This window comes from Rhea americana, unplaced genomic scaffold (assembly GCF_003343005.1).
Source record: "Rhea americana isolate MKP2758 unplaced genomic scaffold, rheAme1 scaffold_124, whole genome shotgun sequence".
In the NCBI taxonomy this organism is placed as follows: Eukaryota; Metazoa; Chordata; class Aves; order Rheiformes; family Rheidae; genus Rhea; species Rhea americana.
The window spans coordinates 323,190-339,722 of NW_028185306.1; the positions used below are offsets into that span (position 1 = coordinate 323,190).

The window sequence follows — 16,533 nt, forward strand, 5'->3', positions numbered from 1 at the left end:
GCAGAAAAACAGTATTATTTAATTCTTTTTTTTAAACTATTTATTTTATGTAAGTCTGCAAAACCATATATGTATTTTTATGTATTCTTCTAATAACTGATTGCATCAAACACAACAAAATTGTTTCTAATATATGTTTACTGGAGAAACAGTCCAAATTAATATTACTGAGCACATTTTTAATTGAAAGCAATTTTGAAACCTCTTTTAAATAATAGAAAATTAAGGGATGTGTGCATGTTGATTTGGATGGTTATATATAAAATAGAAAGGCAGACATATATTCAAACCAGGAAACTGGCTAAGTATCCAAACACATAAAAGCTGCTAGTGGCAGCTGAGCAAAAGCTGCTCAGACAAGTGGCAAATAAGACTCCAAGAACAAGGACACTTGATTTAATTTGCAGATCTTGGGGGAGGAAATCAGACTTTGGGAAAGAAAAATACAGAATATGTTAATGTATGATGAATGATGATTAAAAACATGTCAAAATCAAATAAAAAAGTTGGGGAGAAAGCAGGTCCATTATGAATGAGAATGTTTTATTTAATGATGAAATTGATGAACTGCAAGAAAGTTATCTTCTATTTTAAAACTTGTTTGTAAATAAGATTACTAATAAACACTCTAATAACTAAGGATCACCAATATCAGTTTTGCAAAGGTAATTGAATCATATCCTTATAACCTAATGAAGATTTTGTTTTAAAATGCAGGACATTAGGTATTACATAGATGTGCTTATTTACAATTCGTTTAGTTTATATGATGTACATACTACAACAGATCTTCTTGCACACTATCTTATCTGTTTCTATTTGAAATACAAATATGTAGCTTAAGTCTGTAAGACATTTTGGCATTAAGATTATATCCACAATTAATAGGTTYCATACATTTAATTACTTGTTAAACTAGTCATCCAGACAGATTCTCTCTCACTCACTGGCATTTTATATAATAGAAAAAAAAACTTTGAATGTTAGAATACATGATGAACACCACCACCATGAAGGAAAGAAAAAATACTTCTTGCACTTTGATGGATCCATTCCTATCAAAACGATACCTTTTTGGGGTGCTACATACTTTGGACAATATTCGAGATCTCGTATGTCTTCAATAAAATTGTTATGTTAAATTTAGAAGTTGGACCAGATGAGGTTCCTTTCAACACAAATTACTCTATGACTCTAAATGCACAGAATGGGACAAATTTTCTCCATCCTTCAGCGCAGATTTGTTTTTTGCCCAAATGCCTTTAAATCCAACATTTATATGTCAAAATCAGCAAAAAAATTCACATATTGTTAAAAAATGTTGATTTTTAATAGGGGAACTTAAAAACTCAAAAGTAGTTCATTAATCATACTAAAATCTCTAGCGATACCTATTATAGATCAGTAAGCAAAAATAATACAGCATTTCATTGCTCAGCAGGGCAGAGAGGATTCCCTGACTAATGGGTAAATCCTGAATATCTCCACAGTGCTGTCTTATGTTGATCAGCCTGTACGCTCACCTTTGTTGATGACATGACTGTGGGAGGCCACGGACAGACAAATAGTTTGACCTAAACAAATTATCAGTTTAATATGAATGTTCAAATAATTTAAACATGAAATATGTGAATCCATTGTGGGAAACTTGACTGCAATAATAAATGGATACAGCATTTTTTGCCAACATCCACATACTCCGTAATATTTTTGAAAAAAGGTAGTATTTAAGAGAACATTTTAACTTAAGTTTATCTTGATTCTTCTACTTAAAAATGTATCTAGATTTCTTAAATGTAGTACTATCATCCATCAGAAATAATTATTGAGAAACAAAGGGATAGTTACTGAAGTGAAGATATTTTTCCTCAAGCTTTGAGTCTCATTACACGCGACAAGTCTTTCTCTTACAGCTGCTGGTCCAGTCATGTTATTCTTTCCATAATTGCAGCATTTCTACAGTTGACCTACTTCTTCTCTTTTTAATCTAAGTCCTGAAGCTATAACAAGACCAGCTTGTAATATGAATCATTTGAAGACAGAACATCAAGGAAAACAGTGATCTAGACACCTCCTGGCTTCCATTGGTGGTAGGGCTTAGAGAAGAGAGGGCCAGGCCTGACTGTAACATACAGCTAGTCGAAGTGGGGACAGTATTAGAAAAAGATTATAAAGTGCCCTTTACTGGTTAGGAAAAGATTGTATGGGACTAGCACCATACAGGAGTAATTGGGAGAGAGCATAGCTGGATCGTGTCTCAGCATAATTCTTAGTTATACTCCCGCAGGCTACTTTCACGAAGTCCCAACTGCAAATGAAAGTTTACTTTCACTAGCAGTAGTAGTGGTGAGAAGATGCTGGGGAAACACCACATGCTTTCCACTGGGGAAATGTTTTCTATGACTTACGAGTCCAGGGCAGGGGGGAAGGAGCAASAAATCCAGATTTTAAGGAATGGTACAGCAGGCAGGCTAAAAATTTAAAATGTGTAGAATGGAATTTCTTGCACATATATAAGAAGCATAATACTCACTGGAAGTAATTATAAGTGCCCGTGCAAATAGTAAACTACACTACATTGTCATATTTTCAATTTATAGATTTTAAACAGCAAAAGGATTATGTTATGAACACGTATCTTGAATTTCCATATACCAGGCCTTAGAATTTCCTTGTATTAACTTCTTCACCAGTTTGGGCTAGCATATCCTTAAATATATTAAGCTTGAAATTAATGCCTTAAAATAATGCAAAACTCATTATATCCATAGAAAAGTTATTCAAATGGTTAATTGCCTAACTAATAGAAATCTGCATCTTATACATAGTATGAAGTTATCTAACTTCACCTATGGATTCCTATTATGTTTTTTGCTAAAGTCAGAACTCTTCAGGTGTTTTACAAAGAGATACAGTTAGCAGGTCAGGATCAAATCACTACGTAAAGTTTATACCAACACAGAAGTTACATGATTCAAAATTACCTGTAAACTTTCATGATAGGAAGTGATCTTTTTTTTTCTCCTTGCCACATTAAATTATCACTTAAGGAATTTACTGCACATAAATAATCTGTAATATTTTGTATTTGCACATATATAATCTGTAATATTTTGTATTCAGTTTTTTGTTCATCGCTCTTGTTTTTAAAAAAAGAAAGAATAATGTGCTTTATATTCAGTTATTATTGAGGTTTTACATGGTCTTATGTCTGAAGTTTCCTAAAACCTAAGGTTTCAAATTTGCTTCAACATGGTTCTGAAGGAATTTTTTTAAATTAAGAATAAGTGTATGCTTTAGCCAGTCTAAACACAGGAAACATTTTGACAAATATTGCTAAGACTTATGAAACTTATGAAATCTTTACTTTCTCTTTAAATGTGAAAACAAGTACGTCACATCAGAAGAGAAAATATGCAGAGCTTCTTAGAAYAGTGAATGATTATAAGGCTGTCAGACGTGATCCGAATATGCAAACTTTGTCATAGACAGCTCCAGACTTCCCAATTTCTCCAAAAATGTTGTTGGGAAGAAGGAGTGCTTTATGGAAGGAACTATGAACGCTCACAAAGCATTCAGAATCTCTCAAAGATGGTGAAGTGTTCTATAGACCGATTTTCAGATAGAAAAAGTGCAAAGAATATGAAGTTTTGTTACATAGTGGGGTATAAATATATTATCTGTATGTACGAAGAAGGCCACATTATTTTTTAAAGGGATCTTCACAGTTATGGTGGTGCAGAGCTATGAAATAGATTTTGTAAAACTTTAACAGACCTTTCCTGTAGCTATTCAACAAGAAAAAGAGCGGTAATCAAACATGCAAATCAATCTCACTTAGTTTAGAGATAACTCTTGGATAAAGACAATTAGTAAATAGATTGGTAACTTTACTAAAATTTGTTAAATGGTCACCGAGACATTTCTATTAAAATTATTTTCATGAAAATGGGGGGGGGTTGACTGAAATACATTTTTCAAATTTGGAAGTATCTGCTTTCTGCAGAAAACTGAGATTTGTTGGCAGAAAACACACTCCAAAAGCAAGTTTAATAATTTAGAGGAAAAAAAGCTTAATAATTTGGGCCAAAAAGATGTCTTCCTGGCCATTATCCGAAAGTTTGGTTACAGAAATATTTTCGTGGATTGAGTATTCCATAGTCTCGGCCTTCTCTATGGCCCTGTTCCCCAGCTGGACTACAATTCACTTATCTATTGTTCCAAACTTGCTAAAAAGAGATGTGGTAGTTTACCAAGGAAATGCAGAATAGCCTGGCAGCCCATGAAGAAAGGGCCCGTGAGACTCTTAAGATTCCTTGGAAGCAAGGAAGTGGTATTTTCTATTTAAATTGTTTAGCTTTCATCAAAGAGTGTTTCTTTTTTTGGTTAAAGTCTATTAATTGTCATATATATACAACATTGCATTTTCTCCAGAAATTCACCAAATAGTCTTAACTAGTCAGCTTAAAAGGTTACTACTAACCATGTAACCTGGGCTGCCAAGGCGCAGTGATTCCAGTAGGGAGCTCACACCTGGATCCTTTTTAATTATAGTAATAGGTTTTCAGCTCAAGTGCATCTTACGGCAATACGCCGCAGGCAGATAGATAGACTCCGAAGGCTTAAGTCAGTCCTTGTCTTGTGGTTGCTAGAAACATCTACCAGCCCCAGCTGCTGACTACTGCCCCTAAGAGAAATGTTTCTAGAGCTTTCATGTCATAGATTATGTAAAGTCTTTGTCCACTTCAGTGCACTAAAGAGGTGATTTAAACTAATCAATCTGACTTTGCATTGAAGTAGACTGATAGAGCCCAGCTGGGCAATTCAGACTTTCAGATACGGAAACCGGTATGATGATAACAAACAGCTACGGACAGTAACTTCTCAAATCTATCCAACTCTGTCAGCAAAAAATCTTCTGATATGTTTTCAGGCCACTTAGTGCTCTACAGATTAAAATCAACATTTTAAAATCAATATGGAAAGCAATCTGCAGCCAATTTAAGCCAGAAGTCACAGAACAAAATACCAGCTGCATCTGATACACTAGAAACATTGTCTCAAATAGAATGGAATAGTCATCTAATCTGAAAGAGAGAAGGCATTTAAACACTGCCAATTTACTTATTAACATATGAGTTCATAATAAACCCTTTAACTTGCAATAAAAACTGCCAAATAATATTAATAGAATAATATGTTAATAGATTTTTGATAGACTATGCATTTTATATGAAATATACACTTGGCATATATCACACATTTGTATGAGGAAGTATTGCTTTTTTAAACTGTTCTGTCTATAGCAGGATTTAATTATATGGGATAAATTCAGTTTAGCATTAACACAGCATAGATCCATGCAGTTGATAATTCCTTGGGCCTTCCAGGAAAATATGAAATTGGCTGAAAAGTCAAGGAATCTAAGTTTAACAATGCGTGCAGTAACACATGCATTCACATAAGCAGATGAAGCCTTTTGCTTATATGTTAGTGATAAATGTAAAATATAGAGGATGAGAGTGTAGCATTTCTGCATGGATTTGTCATTAATTATTCTGCATGCATTTTTACTGTGTATGCATGCATTATTTCAGATTCTTTCATTGCATCTTACCCTCATCCCTTCAAATCGCGACAAGGCTCTTAGAGGTCTCAAAGCTCTTAGTGTCCTAAGGGATTTAATGGCACCAAGTTCTGAGTAGCCCAAGGCATTAGCTGTTAAGCTAACCAAAGAGACCTACACAAAAACAGAAAGGCAATATTGCTCATTCATCTTGTATATCCATATGCATATGGTGGGAATGATATGTACCCTGAACTTCTCAAGAAGATTCAAGGCTGGACCTCTTTCTCCAGGCATCCTTCTATAATGCAGAAATATCCTTTAAGTCAGACAAAGTAGAACAGAAGTACATTGTAGGTACCTGTTGATGAAATCACGTTGGCAGAATGGTATAAAAATACCTTCTAAATTCACACATAAACCAGTTGTCATTTGATGTATTTAAAGAAAAACTGAAGTCTCATGCAAAAAGAAAACTCCCCAAAGTTGGGTGAATTGGAATGGTCAGTTTAGGATGGGACTTTCCTTTCCCTAGTACCTTCAAAACTTGATGAGAATGTCAAAGCTCTCAAAACTCACATTCAGACCTGATCTTTTGTGAATGCAACTATTTACAACCTATAAATTTTTATTCAACAGCCATAGCTACCAGTGCTGTTCAGATTTAACCAGACTAATCAAGACTGATAAACAATTGTTTGTTAGACAATAGTAGGAGCTTCATTGTTAGGCATATTCACACTTCACTACAATCCCTGTAACTCCTTTAACCACTTCATCAATTCTGGCTTATACAATGCTTGGTCTGCAGGCAGACTAGCTATAAAATAAATAATACAATTATCTTTCATCAATAATCCATATAAATGTATTTATAATAAACCATTGGGAAGGAGCGGCCCTAATAAAAACATAATACAATATCTTCCACTACCGAGCATTTAATGCCCCTCCCTTCCAGCCTTTCTGTTCTCTCTTATTTCTCTCACTTCCGAATTAATCTTTCTGCTTGGTTATCTCTATCCCCTGGCTAAACACTAAAAAAACAAAAAGTGCTTCAGAGATTAACTTTTTTCCATGAAAAAATCCATTAGAGTAAGGTTGTCATGAAAAACTAAGATAAAGTTTTTCATAAAGTTCACAGAAGTAACTAAACCACAAACTATCAAATTTGTTAAAAATGCAATAAACATAAAATGACAGTATGAAGTATATTATTCATCATGTCTCTGTAAGCTCCATGATCATGATGATTTATGCAATCTCATTACTGAGCCAGTAACTTCAGCAGGGTACAGACTCAACTACAGAATACGAGGTGTGCATATAGCCACTTTTTATGATAGAAACACCAGTGTTGGTGGGGATACAAGTTACTACGTTTTCCAAACTCTGTGTAGTAAAGMCTTCGTGGTCATATCACTGCATTCTGAGGGAGATGAATAATGTATTGTGATTTCTGTAGAACTCTGCAGCTTATCACAATGAGTGAACATGAGTGAATTCAATGAGTTAATTCAAGACACATCCTTACCTTGCATTCCACGTGAATTACATACGCAGAACTTAAAGGTGCCCTATTAGCACATATAGATGTAGTTAGGCTMTCAGGGACGGAAGGGAAATGAATGTTTGCTATACAGCTGAAGATCTGTAGACTTCCAATACTGTGAGCGTGTAGGCTTGAAGTTATGCCACTGCTCTCCTTGTTGGCGCAGCCTTTTGAAAGTGATTTGAGTACCCACCCTACTAGTGCTCCTCTCCAGTGCTCCAAGTGCTTCTTTAAAGTCCCCACATGATTCAGTGAAAACTCCCAGAGTACTGTGTAATACAATGGAACTGAGAGTTCCTCACAGCATTTTCCTTTCTGATTACATTGACTAAGTGATAGGACATTTACAGTAATTGATTAAAATGTTAGAAATCTTAAAATAAATTGTTTTGAAATATTCAAATTCCATATGCAGTAAAAACTAAAGATGAACAGCATCCTTTCCATACAGCAAAAAAATATTAAAAGGTATCATTTAAATTAAGCATTAAAGTATCGTAAAACTACAGATAATCAGCAAAACATCTCTACAGTAATAAATATATCTATGAAAATTTTGTCTTCAAAGCAGAATTATAAACTGTATCGCAACAGTTTTAGAACAGAGTTCCCATTGGATGGAATAGAAAGTTTACCTTAAAAATATAATATTCTGATTTTTACAGCCTATAGTACAAGATATGAAAAAGAATACATACATCAACAATCAAGAAGTCCAGCCAGCACCATGCATTAGTGAAATATGTTTGAAAGCCATAAGCCACCCATTTTAAAAGCATTTCCAGAATGAAGATGTAAGTGAAAACTTTGTCAGCATATTCCAGCATGGTCTTGATAGTTTTACGTTGTTCTATATATATATCTTCAAATGCCTGCAAAAAAAAGATTTTCAAAGATATATTCAAAGACATAATTAAATGGATTCGGAATTTGCAATAGAAGATAGAGTAGCCAAGAAAGAATTTGAATTGGAAAGGTACATGTGATGATAAGCTATATATCCTTCCCTCAAGCGTAACTTTCTCTCTCACTCCATATTGTAATTTTTTCAGAATGCCAAGTCTAAATACAATATTGTATTTCTCTTGGCTGAGCTGAACGGTGATCCATGGAACTCACTGTAATACAATTCTCCTGATCTCATTTTCCGTCATTGTCATGAATAGCAATTCTTATTGACATAAGGATTTCTTCTGTTGCAGCTGCAAATTTATAGTAAAATTATATTAGGAATTTAATACTTGCTCTTGTGATACAGAATTTTTGAGAAAATAATAGCTGAAATTAAACTATATGGAATAACCCACAAAGCAATCCTGAACAGAGATTATTAACTCTCCCTTCAAAACGAATTGTCTACATTGACAGAGAATCACTGTGCATTGAATTTCAAGTGTAGCAAGTACCAGATATTCTGTTCCTGCTATGAAGTACTAATTAGTTCAATACTTACTCAGACACCTGCTTAACATCAAGTTGGTAAAATGTGATATTGGTAAAATATTTTTTTTAACTTTTAAAATATAATTTCATATATAATATATAACTGCTGTAGTATAATTATTATCGTATACATTACATATTATGTAACATACTATGTAATAACTATATATAATATATAACAATATAATTCTAGCATACTAAGTATTTTTAAAATTTTTGGTAAAATTTGGTAAAGTAATTGAATCACTTTTGCATCTTACATCTCAGTTTGACAGTTCAAATTGCTGGTGATACATTCCTAGCTCAGCTGTGGCTTATTATAAATCTATATAACCAGAAAAAAGCTCACAAATTATATTGTATTTCTGACCGAGAAAAACGAAGAAAAATTACTAATATGTGAAAGGAACGCAAAGACATGTTAGTAGCAGTCTGATACAACTAAATTCTTACTTCCATGAACAATAGATATTTTGAAGTTTCCACACACATTTCTTTCATAGCCTGTGAGAAAACTTACATGTCATGCAGCATATGCTAAATACCTGTTGATATATTTTGATATTAGAACATAAATGAATTGGCTTCTAAGTTCTGACACGTCATCTGTAGCTATACAATTTACTACAATTCTGAAAGCTTGCTGCTTAAAATATCGCATATTCCACATTGAATTTACCAGAGCACCACTGCTGAGAAGGATCATGAAGACAATGAAGGTCTCAAACCAGTTGTGTTCAACAATCTTGTAGCAGGTTTTCCTAAGGTTCCACCAGATTTTCCCTTTCCCATCTTCTACACTCACTTGACAGCATTTGAATCTCCGCACACAGCCTGTTAAGTGTGATATTAAGTTGTGAGATGTCAGAATAAGGCAAATATTTATTAGGAATCACAAATGAACAGAAGTCAACCGGCTAATTTCAGTACTACTGCAACAGATGCCAGTAAATAAGCATCGTCCTGAGTGTCTGAGGGCTTTAGTTTCAGTATCTGAAGTGGAAGCTTTGTAACTCTTACACCGACTAAAGACAGAGAGAGCATCAGAACAGTAAGTACATATGTGGCAGCACCTCTGAAGGAGATACTAAAAGAAAATACAACCGTAATTACAAAACTAGTTCTTAAGACTGACTGAGAGTAGAACGTAGCCCAAAAAGCAACATGGTTAGGTCTAATCACCTGGGGCGTATTTTGCTTTGTTTACCTTCTGTAAAACAAGCCTCCGGCTCCAGAGCTTCTTCAGGTTCTGCTTCCGGCTGCTCCCCTTCGGGAGGGAGTCCAATATCAACTGTGCTGCCTTCTGATGAACTGGATGCATTTAGTTTCTGTGAATGAAACCCCACTTTTTTTAATTTTTATTTATTTTGAATAGATGCTAATGTTTGAAAATGCATACAAAATATTTTGCAAGTACTCCGTGCTCTAACATTAAAAGAAGAATTTCTTATATACAATACATAATGCCAAATTGCTCTACTACAGGTGAGGTCACAAGATTAGAAACTACACCACGTATATTTTCCCTATTGAAAATATTCTGATATTTTCATACAAAGAACTGCTGAAATGATTATACTACTGTTCTGAGCCACATATAAGAATTCTGAAATGAAATTTTAGTAAGTTTAGAAATGGATGCCTTCCATACTTCATACTGTTTAATTATTCCAATCATGTGGCTGCATTTTAGATTATACTTCAGACAGCAAATGTTAATAGAAATAATTTTTCCAACATCATGACCAAACCAACAGCAAGCTGCACAGATGTATTTTCATGTCTCAAATACAGGTTATTCTTTCAAGTCTGTAAAATCTAAAAAGTTTGCATATAAACTTTTCACTGTTATTGACATGAAAACACATATTACCAGCCATATAGGATATTTTAAATCTATTTATTTCCAAAAGAGCAGCGTATTACTTTTAGAGCAGTAGCTGTCATTTTGCATTCTCACTTGCCAATGCATTTTCTGAATTTATTGTGCAATTTGAAACTACTTATTACTCTGCTATAGTACACATACATGTCAAATAAATAGCCAAAAATTCTTTTTTCAGAGGGCTAAAGTGAAAACAAATGCTTTAAAAACAATGCTGCACCAATGAATCATACTGATAACATAAGCCAGATCTTCAAAATGATTCTTTTACACCCTCATATTATGTTGACAACAGACAAATATGAGTACTATAATAAGTAAAAGTAGTTCTACCACAGCATTCTATGACTCTTCTAATGTTATCACTATGTGGAGTATAACATCAGTAAAATGACTGCATTGATAAGTAGCTAATTTTATAAAGGGAATGATGTAAGCAGATTTAGAATACTGTTTACAGGGAATTAACTTTAGACACAGGCGTGTTCCATGATAACATTAAAGATATATCTTTGTTGACATATAAAGCTTAAGTTAGAGGCATTATTCCTTTGAAATATGCTCAAGGAGCCCCAATTTCTATAAAGCTTTTCTAAAGGAAATGTAAATAGTATTAATATGTGTATACAGAAAGTACTGGAAGACTTTGATATAATTTTACATTGCAAACAACATTATGTTCTTCAAATATAGAGAAAATTAATTGCTATCTCTCCAGTCTGATTTTATCAAGTCATACTGACCATCTGTTCTGTTTTGACACAGGCTTAACTTGATCTCCATGTATCAGAGTGGTCTGTAGCCCACATTTTAGAGGAAGACCATATGAACGGAAACATTTAGTGTATGCATTACTTTATGTATGTAATTTCAATGATATCTGTAAACCCATTTCCTTTCTGTTTCTTTTAAAATCCCAGCTTACACATTTATGTGCATGAGCTTTTGCATCATGTTTGTGCATGAGTTTTAGCATCTATGAGGTAGGTTCAATGTACACACACAGATGCACCCTCTTCTAAAGACGAGTATTTCCAAATTTCTCATTGCAACGTATTCAAAATTACAGATGATGCATGGCAGTTTGGCCATTGTGGAATACTGCCTCTAAAATTGTGAAAGTGGAAAGTATGGGACAAATTCAGCAGTCCCCAAGTAAGGACCACAGTGTTTAAACATCAGTGAATGTCCACTATTCATTTGAGAAAAGGCCAGAAATACCATATACTCAAGGTACATTCCAAGGAATTTTATGCATGGTGTTTAAAATACCTTGTATCAATACAATGTCAAAAAAACACTTAAAGTGAGAAGTGACTATCTGTTTGTATTCTGTACCGTTTTATTAAAATGTTGCTTTCATCATTCCAATCTGGACAGCATTTCCAGCAAAATGCTGCAGTAGTAGCAGAGCAAACAGAAATTATGAACTGGTTTAAAATATAAGGTTTAAAGACCTACTGTCCTTTTTTTTAAAAGGAAAATGAAGAGTTCAGTAACTCAGTCATTATGCAGCGAGTTAATTCAGCATGTGTTAATTTTAAGGAGTAACAAATTCCTATTACTGAAGTTGCATAAAWCTAGCAAATACTCAAGATGGAAGATTAGAGATATCCACTGTAAGGAGAAATCAAAATGATCAGGCACAAATATGACACAGTAGAATGGTCATTTATAAGGAACACCAGAAATCCATCTTTATGTGGGGCAGTATGCATGGTGAATTGTATCTTACAAGTCTCTTCTCACTGAAAATCTGGCATGCTTCTTGTAAAGAGCTGCAATAATAATCACAGGAGTTAAGCTGAACAGATAAATCCTAAATTGAATCAACAGCACTTGATATTTGAAACAAAACAACAACGAAACACTTAATCCTAGTGATATCTGAGTTACTCTTCTGTTGCWGCAACACAGTATTTCCTTAGCATGCTGACCGTGTATACCTGAGATTAGCTCGAACTAGATCATTATGTGAAGAAGCATATTATAAACTTTATTCAGTAAATTCAGTCTGTAATGATTCAGTATCATCAGTGATAGGAAAAGTTTAAATTTATTCGACAAAAATAATACTTAATTATCTTTTTGTTTCTTTGTTATTTTTTCCATTTTGAATTTATTGTATGGCATTTTATGCAATCTTTAAAAAATTAAGCATGCATTACAAACAGCTAGGAGGTTTTTGTGATACAACATCTTAAGATGTCACCAAATCAACTAAAYTCTGTATGCTATGGAAATTTTTCAGTAACAATCACACGTTTCCGCAGTAAACTTCTTCCCTGGTACAAAGCACTTGACACAGGGACGCTGCACTGATTTCTATGTATTCAAAGCAAACCTATCCGGGAAGAGAACATGTTATTGCTGATTATATATAATTCCATGTGCTTTAATACACAGAATGACTTTCCTTTTTCTATGACTTTTGTGACGTGGCAGTGTCCACATACATAAAAGCCAACTGGGTGGCTAGGCTACCTGTAACCACAGACCCACATTGCAAACGTAGCACAGGCCCAGTTCTTTACCTGAACATATCTTAAGGTACCTGGTAACTTCTCTTCTCACCAGCATTACATAAACTGGATTTAGGCAATGCTATGTATTTAACATGCATACAGCTTTTTTAAAAGAACGAACCTGTAGAAACAAGGTAATCAATTATCAAAACCACACTTTATCTTTTATATGGCAGCAAGTCCTTTTTGATCCTTATTTGATACCATGCTTCTAGGTTTCAAAAATATTTGTCACTTAGATTATAAACAATCCATCAGGATCAGCTATGAGACACTGTTAAAGAGTCATGATGCTAGACTGGAAAAGAGAAAGGTTTTCTGAATAATATGCTAAGGCAATTATTCTCAGAGAAGCCTGCTTTTCAACAGCTCAGAATGTACATCCTCCATCTCCTTTACACAGAAAACAATAATGGAACAAAAGTACTTACATGGTTTTAAAGCAGCAGTATACCGATCATCATATATACATATATCGTTTATGCCACACTTATCAACAGCATTGCCAGTCATGCTTTAGTCAGTAATATAATACAATACAAGATACCATTTTTAGTTTAGCTTTCAATATAGAAACTGAAAGTGGAAAGCAGCTTGCCTATCAGAGAAGCATTGCAGAAAGCAGCAGCCAAGTTTAGGTCAGGAAGTTTTAGACATAATTACTTTCTGAACCTTGACAACATCTCATAGATTCATACAATTCTGCTTCACTTACAGCCAGGCCACTTTGAACTTCTAACATTTCCTTCTTTCTTTGTTCCCAAAATGGTAATCCGAGAGTAGCTGAAAAGCTCTTACTTTTACATTTTTAACAAAACATGACATTTCATTATTGGCCATGATGTCACTAATTGCTGTTGAAATCACAATTTAAGGGACTGAAGGAGCAAAGAGCAGAACAGACAGAAGCATGAAGATGGCTTCAAGAGAAACCACCATTCTGGTTTTGCTTTTAATTTCCTTTCCTCCCAAATACCTGTGAAAATGTTAAATAATGGAAATTATATATTTTTCAATTTTCTCAAAACTGTATAGGTATCAGTATGAAAATCAGATGATTTGTGATATAAACAGTGATGCTATATTCAAAGTTAGCCCATTCATATACAGCTACAGCACCTACAAAAATGACCAAGTGGCTGAATATCCTTGTAATTCTACTGGTATAAAAGAAATCTAGATGTCGCTCTTCACAATGCTTATGTAGTCAGGCGTAAAAACTCTATATCTGTTCAAAAAACAGAACATTGTAATTCATGGCAAAACAATTCTGTGCTGACTCTTGTTGTCAAATACTGCAAAAAACAGGATCCTTGAACTACAGTCCACTCTGTAGTTTATTCATAATTCCTTTAATCTACTTATTTACGAACATTTGAGAAATGAAAATATTTGCAAGAATGTTTGATGAAAGCAAAAACATCCTAAGTAGCAGTGCAAATATTTGCAAAAGCACTCCCACTGGAAGCTACTTTAAGATGGCTCTCTAATTCACCCAAGTAATAGTAAAAGGATATTTCTGAAACAGAGAAAAGAACTGCTGCTTATAAAGATTAATTAAGCTAACTGCAAAGTGAAACAATACTTCACAATTTAATACCGTCAACTATGAATCACAGTATGCCAATGCTGTGTGACCAACTGACAATGCAAAGACTAAATTTATCAGAGTACTAAAGAATTCTGAATAATGAATACTTGTAAGTCAAAGTCAGACTTAGATAAATTACTCATTACAAAATATAAGATAAAAAACTGCAGAAATATATTTTAGCTCCATGGATTTACATTATGTTTTGTGATCATCCAAACTAAAAGCAGCACTATATTGTGCTACGGTGCAGTAAATACTATGGTAATGTTAAATTGGTGGGATGTAAATCACACTGAAGCTAGGGACCCTTTTGTTCAAAGTCTGTAAGTTATTTACTAGATTGCTGAACTGTATTTACTACTCAAAAAAATGTCAGCAAGTTTAAGTTTCTCACTGCAGACAGTTTCAGATGTTTAGGGAGGTAGTCAGTTTGTGAGCACAAATTAAAGAGCTATGGCCAGATTTTGCTACCAGTTTCCTCTTTGCACCTCTACACTTTTAAGTGTGGGTGTAAGTAAGAGCAGAACTGATCTCTGAATGTTTGACCAGCCAAATATCAGTTTTGTATAAGCTTTTTTACCAAACGATGGTCACATGCTTTGACTGTGGAAATTAAATGAATTCCATGCTTAATGGTGCTTCAATTACTGCATATTAGTCTCCAATACAACTAAAAGCTTACATGAAATTTACTTAAGAAAGCATTTCTACGAAAAATATTGTAAAAAGTAAACATGACTATATAATAATACCAGTTTGCAAGTTACCTCCATTATAAACTAAAATATGATAGCACGAAAATTTTCCAAAACAGCTAGCAGAGTCTAAGTATCAACACAATTCATACATAGGCTTACTATAATTTTGATGAGAAACGTACTCTGTGCGTTACATATTCTGTCTTCCTTTCAAAAGGAAAGAAAACCCTTCAAAGAGTCCTGAAAACTTTACCATCAAGCCTGGGAAACACACATAGCATGCACTACAAATACTGTCAGAATATCATGAAAACTACAGCGTCTGAATCAAAGAAATGTTGGGGTTGCCAATCCCGCCTGACCATGCTGTGATGCGAGTCCCACGACTCCACAGAGAGCAGCTGTGCATGTTTCTACTGTCTTGCAATGAATGGGACATAGCTGAGTAGCATGCAGGCCAGTCAATATCCATTAAAAAGTGATTAAATACTATATATATATATAGAGAGAGAGATGTATAACTTGTTTAGGTCACCTGCATAAAATTGGTGACACGATGCTCTGCCTCGTTAAAAGGCACCAGAGCTGCATTCTTGACTGATCCAGCTTGGTTTTACCCCTGTGAGAAGTAAGAATGGCAGGAAATGAAGTTCAGGATAGAGCACCACTGCTTTTTTGTGCTGGAAATTCTTATATAAATATAATGGCTGATTAAAGATTTCACATATCTACCTTTCATTAGTTCAGAATAATATGAATATGGAGACATTAAATATCTTTTAGATTGTTGAATACTGAGTATAGTAAAATGTTCACTGTTAAAGTGCCTGCAACAGCATTATGCAATCCCACCTTCCTTAAAGCATTTAAAAATATCATGTAACTCTGTTTATCGTGGTGTAACTACCAGCCTAAATAATACACTTTAAATAAAAATCTGATTATTACATAGGTAAACACACACTGTAAAATTTTCTATATAAACCATCCCCATAGTACTTAAGGACCTAACATGAAAGGAAAATTTATTTTTATAGCTTCTGCGCTAGATAGCAGTAATGCACCTCAAATCTATAAAAACCTTTGTTGATAGGACAGCAGACCCAGCAAAGTGGCCCCATATATATGAATGGTTCTACTTCCACAATAAAAATTTTAATTTAGTATTTGTTCTTTGATTTCCTTTTTCACTATATTTCTCTATTTTCTTATGACACAATGTTCTCATACCTATTTCTCTATTTTAGGTTTCAATGGCAATTTTCTAGAC

General features: G+C 34.0%; 1 protein-coding gene across 1 annotated transcript in view; it reads right to left on the reverse strand.

The window, feature by feature from the left end:
* SCN2A (sodium voltage-gated channel alpha subunit 2) overlaps positions 1-16,533 on the reverse strand; it is a 56,139-nt gene that overhangs the window by 8,752 nt on the left and 30,854 nt on the right. The window contains 4 exon segments of the mRNA XM_085325853.1: positions 5,618-5,740; positions 7,817-7,990; positions 9,241-9,395; positions 9,769-9,889. Of these exon segments, the coding sequence (XP_085181979.1) occupies positions 5,618-5,740; positions 7,817-7,990; positions 9,241-9,395; positions 9,769-9,889 (573 nt within the window).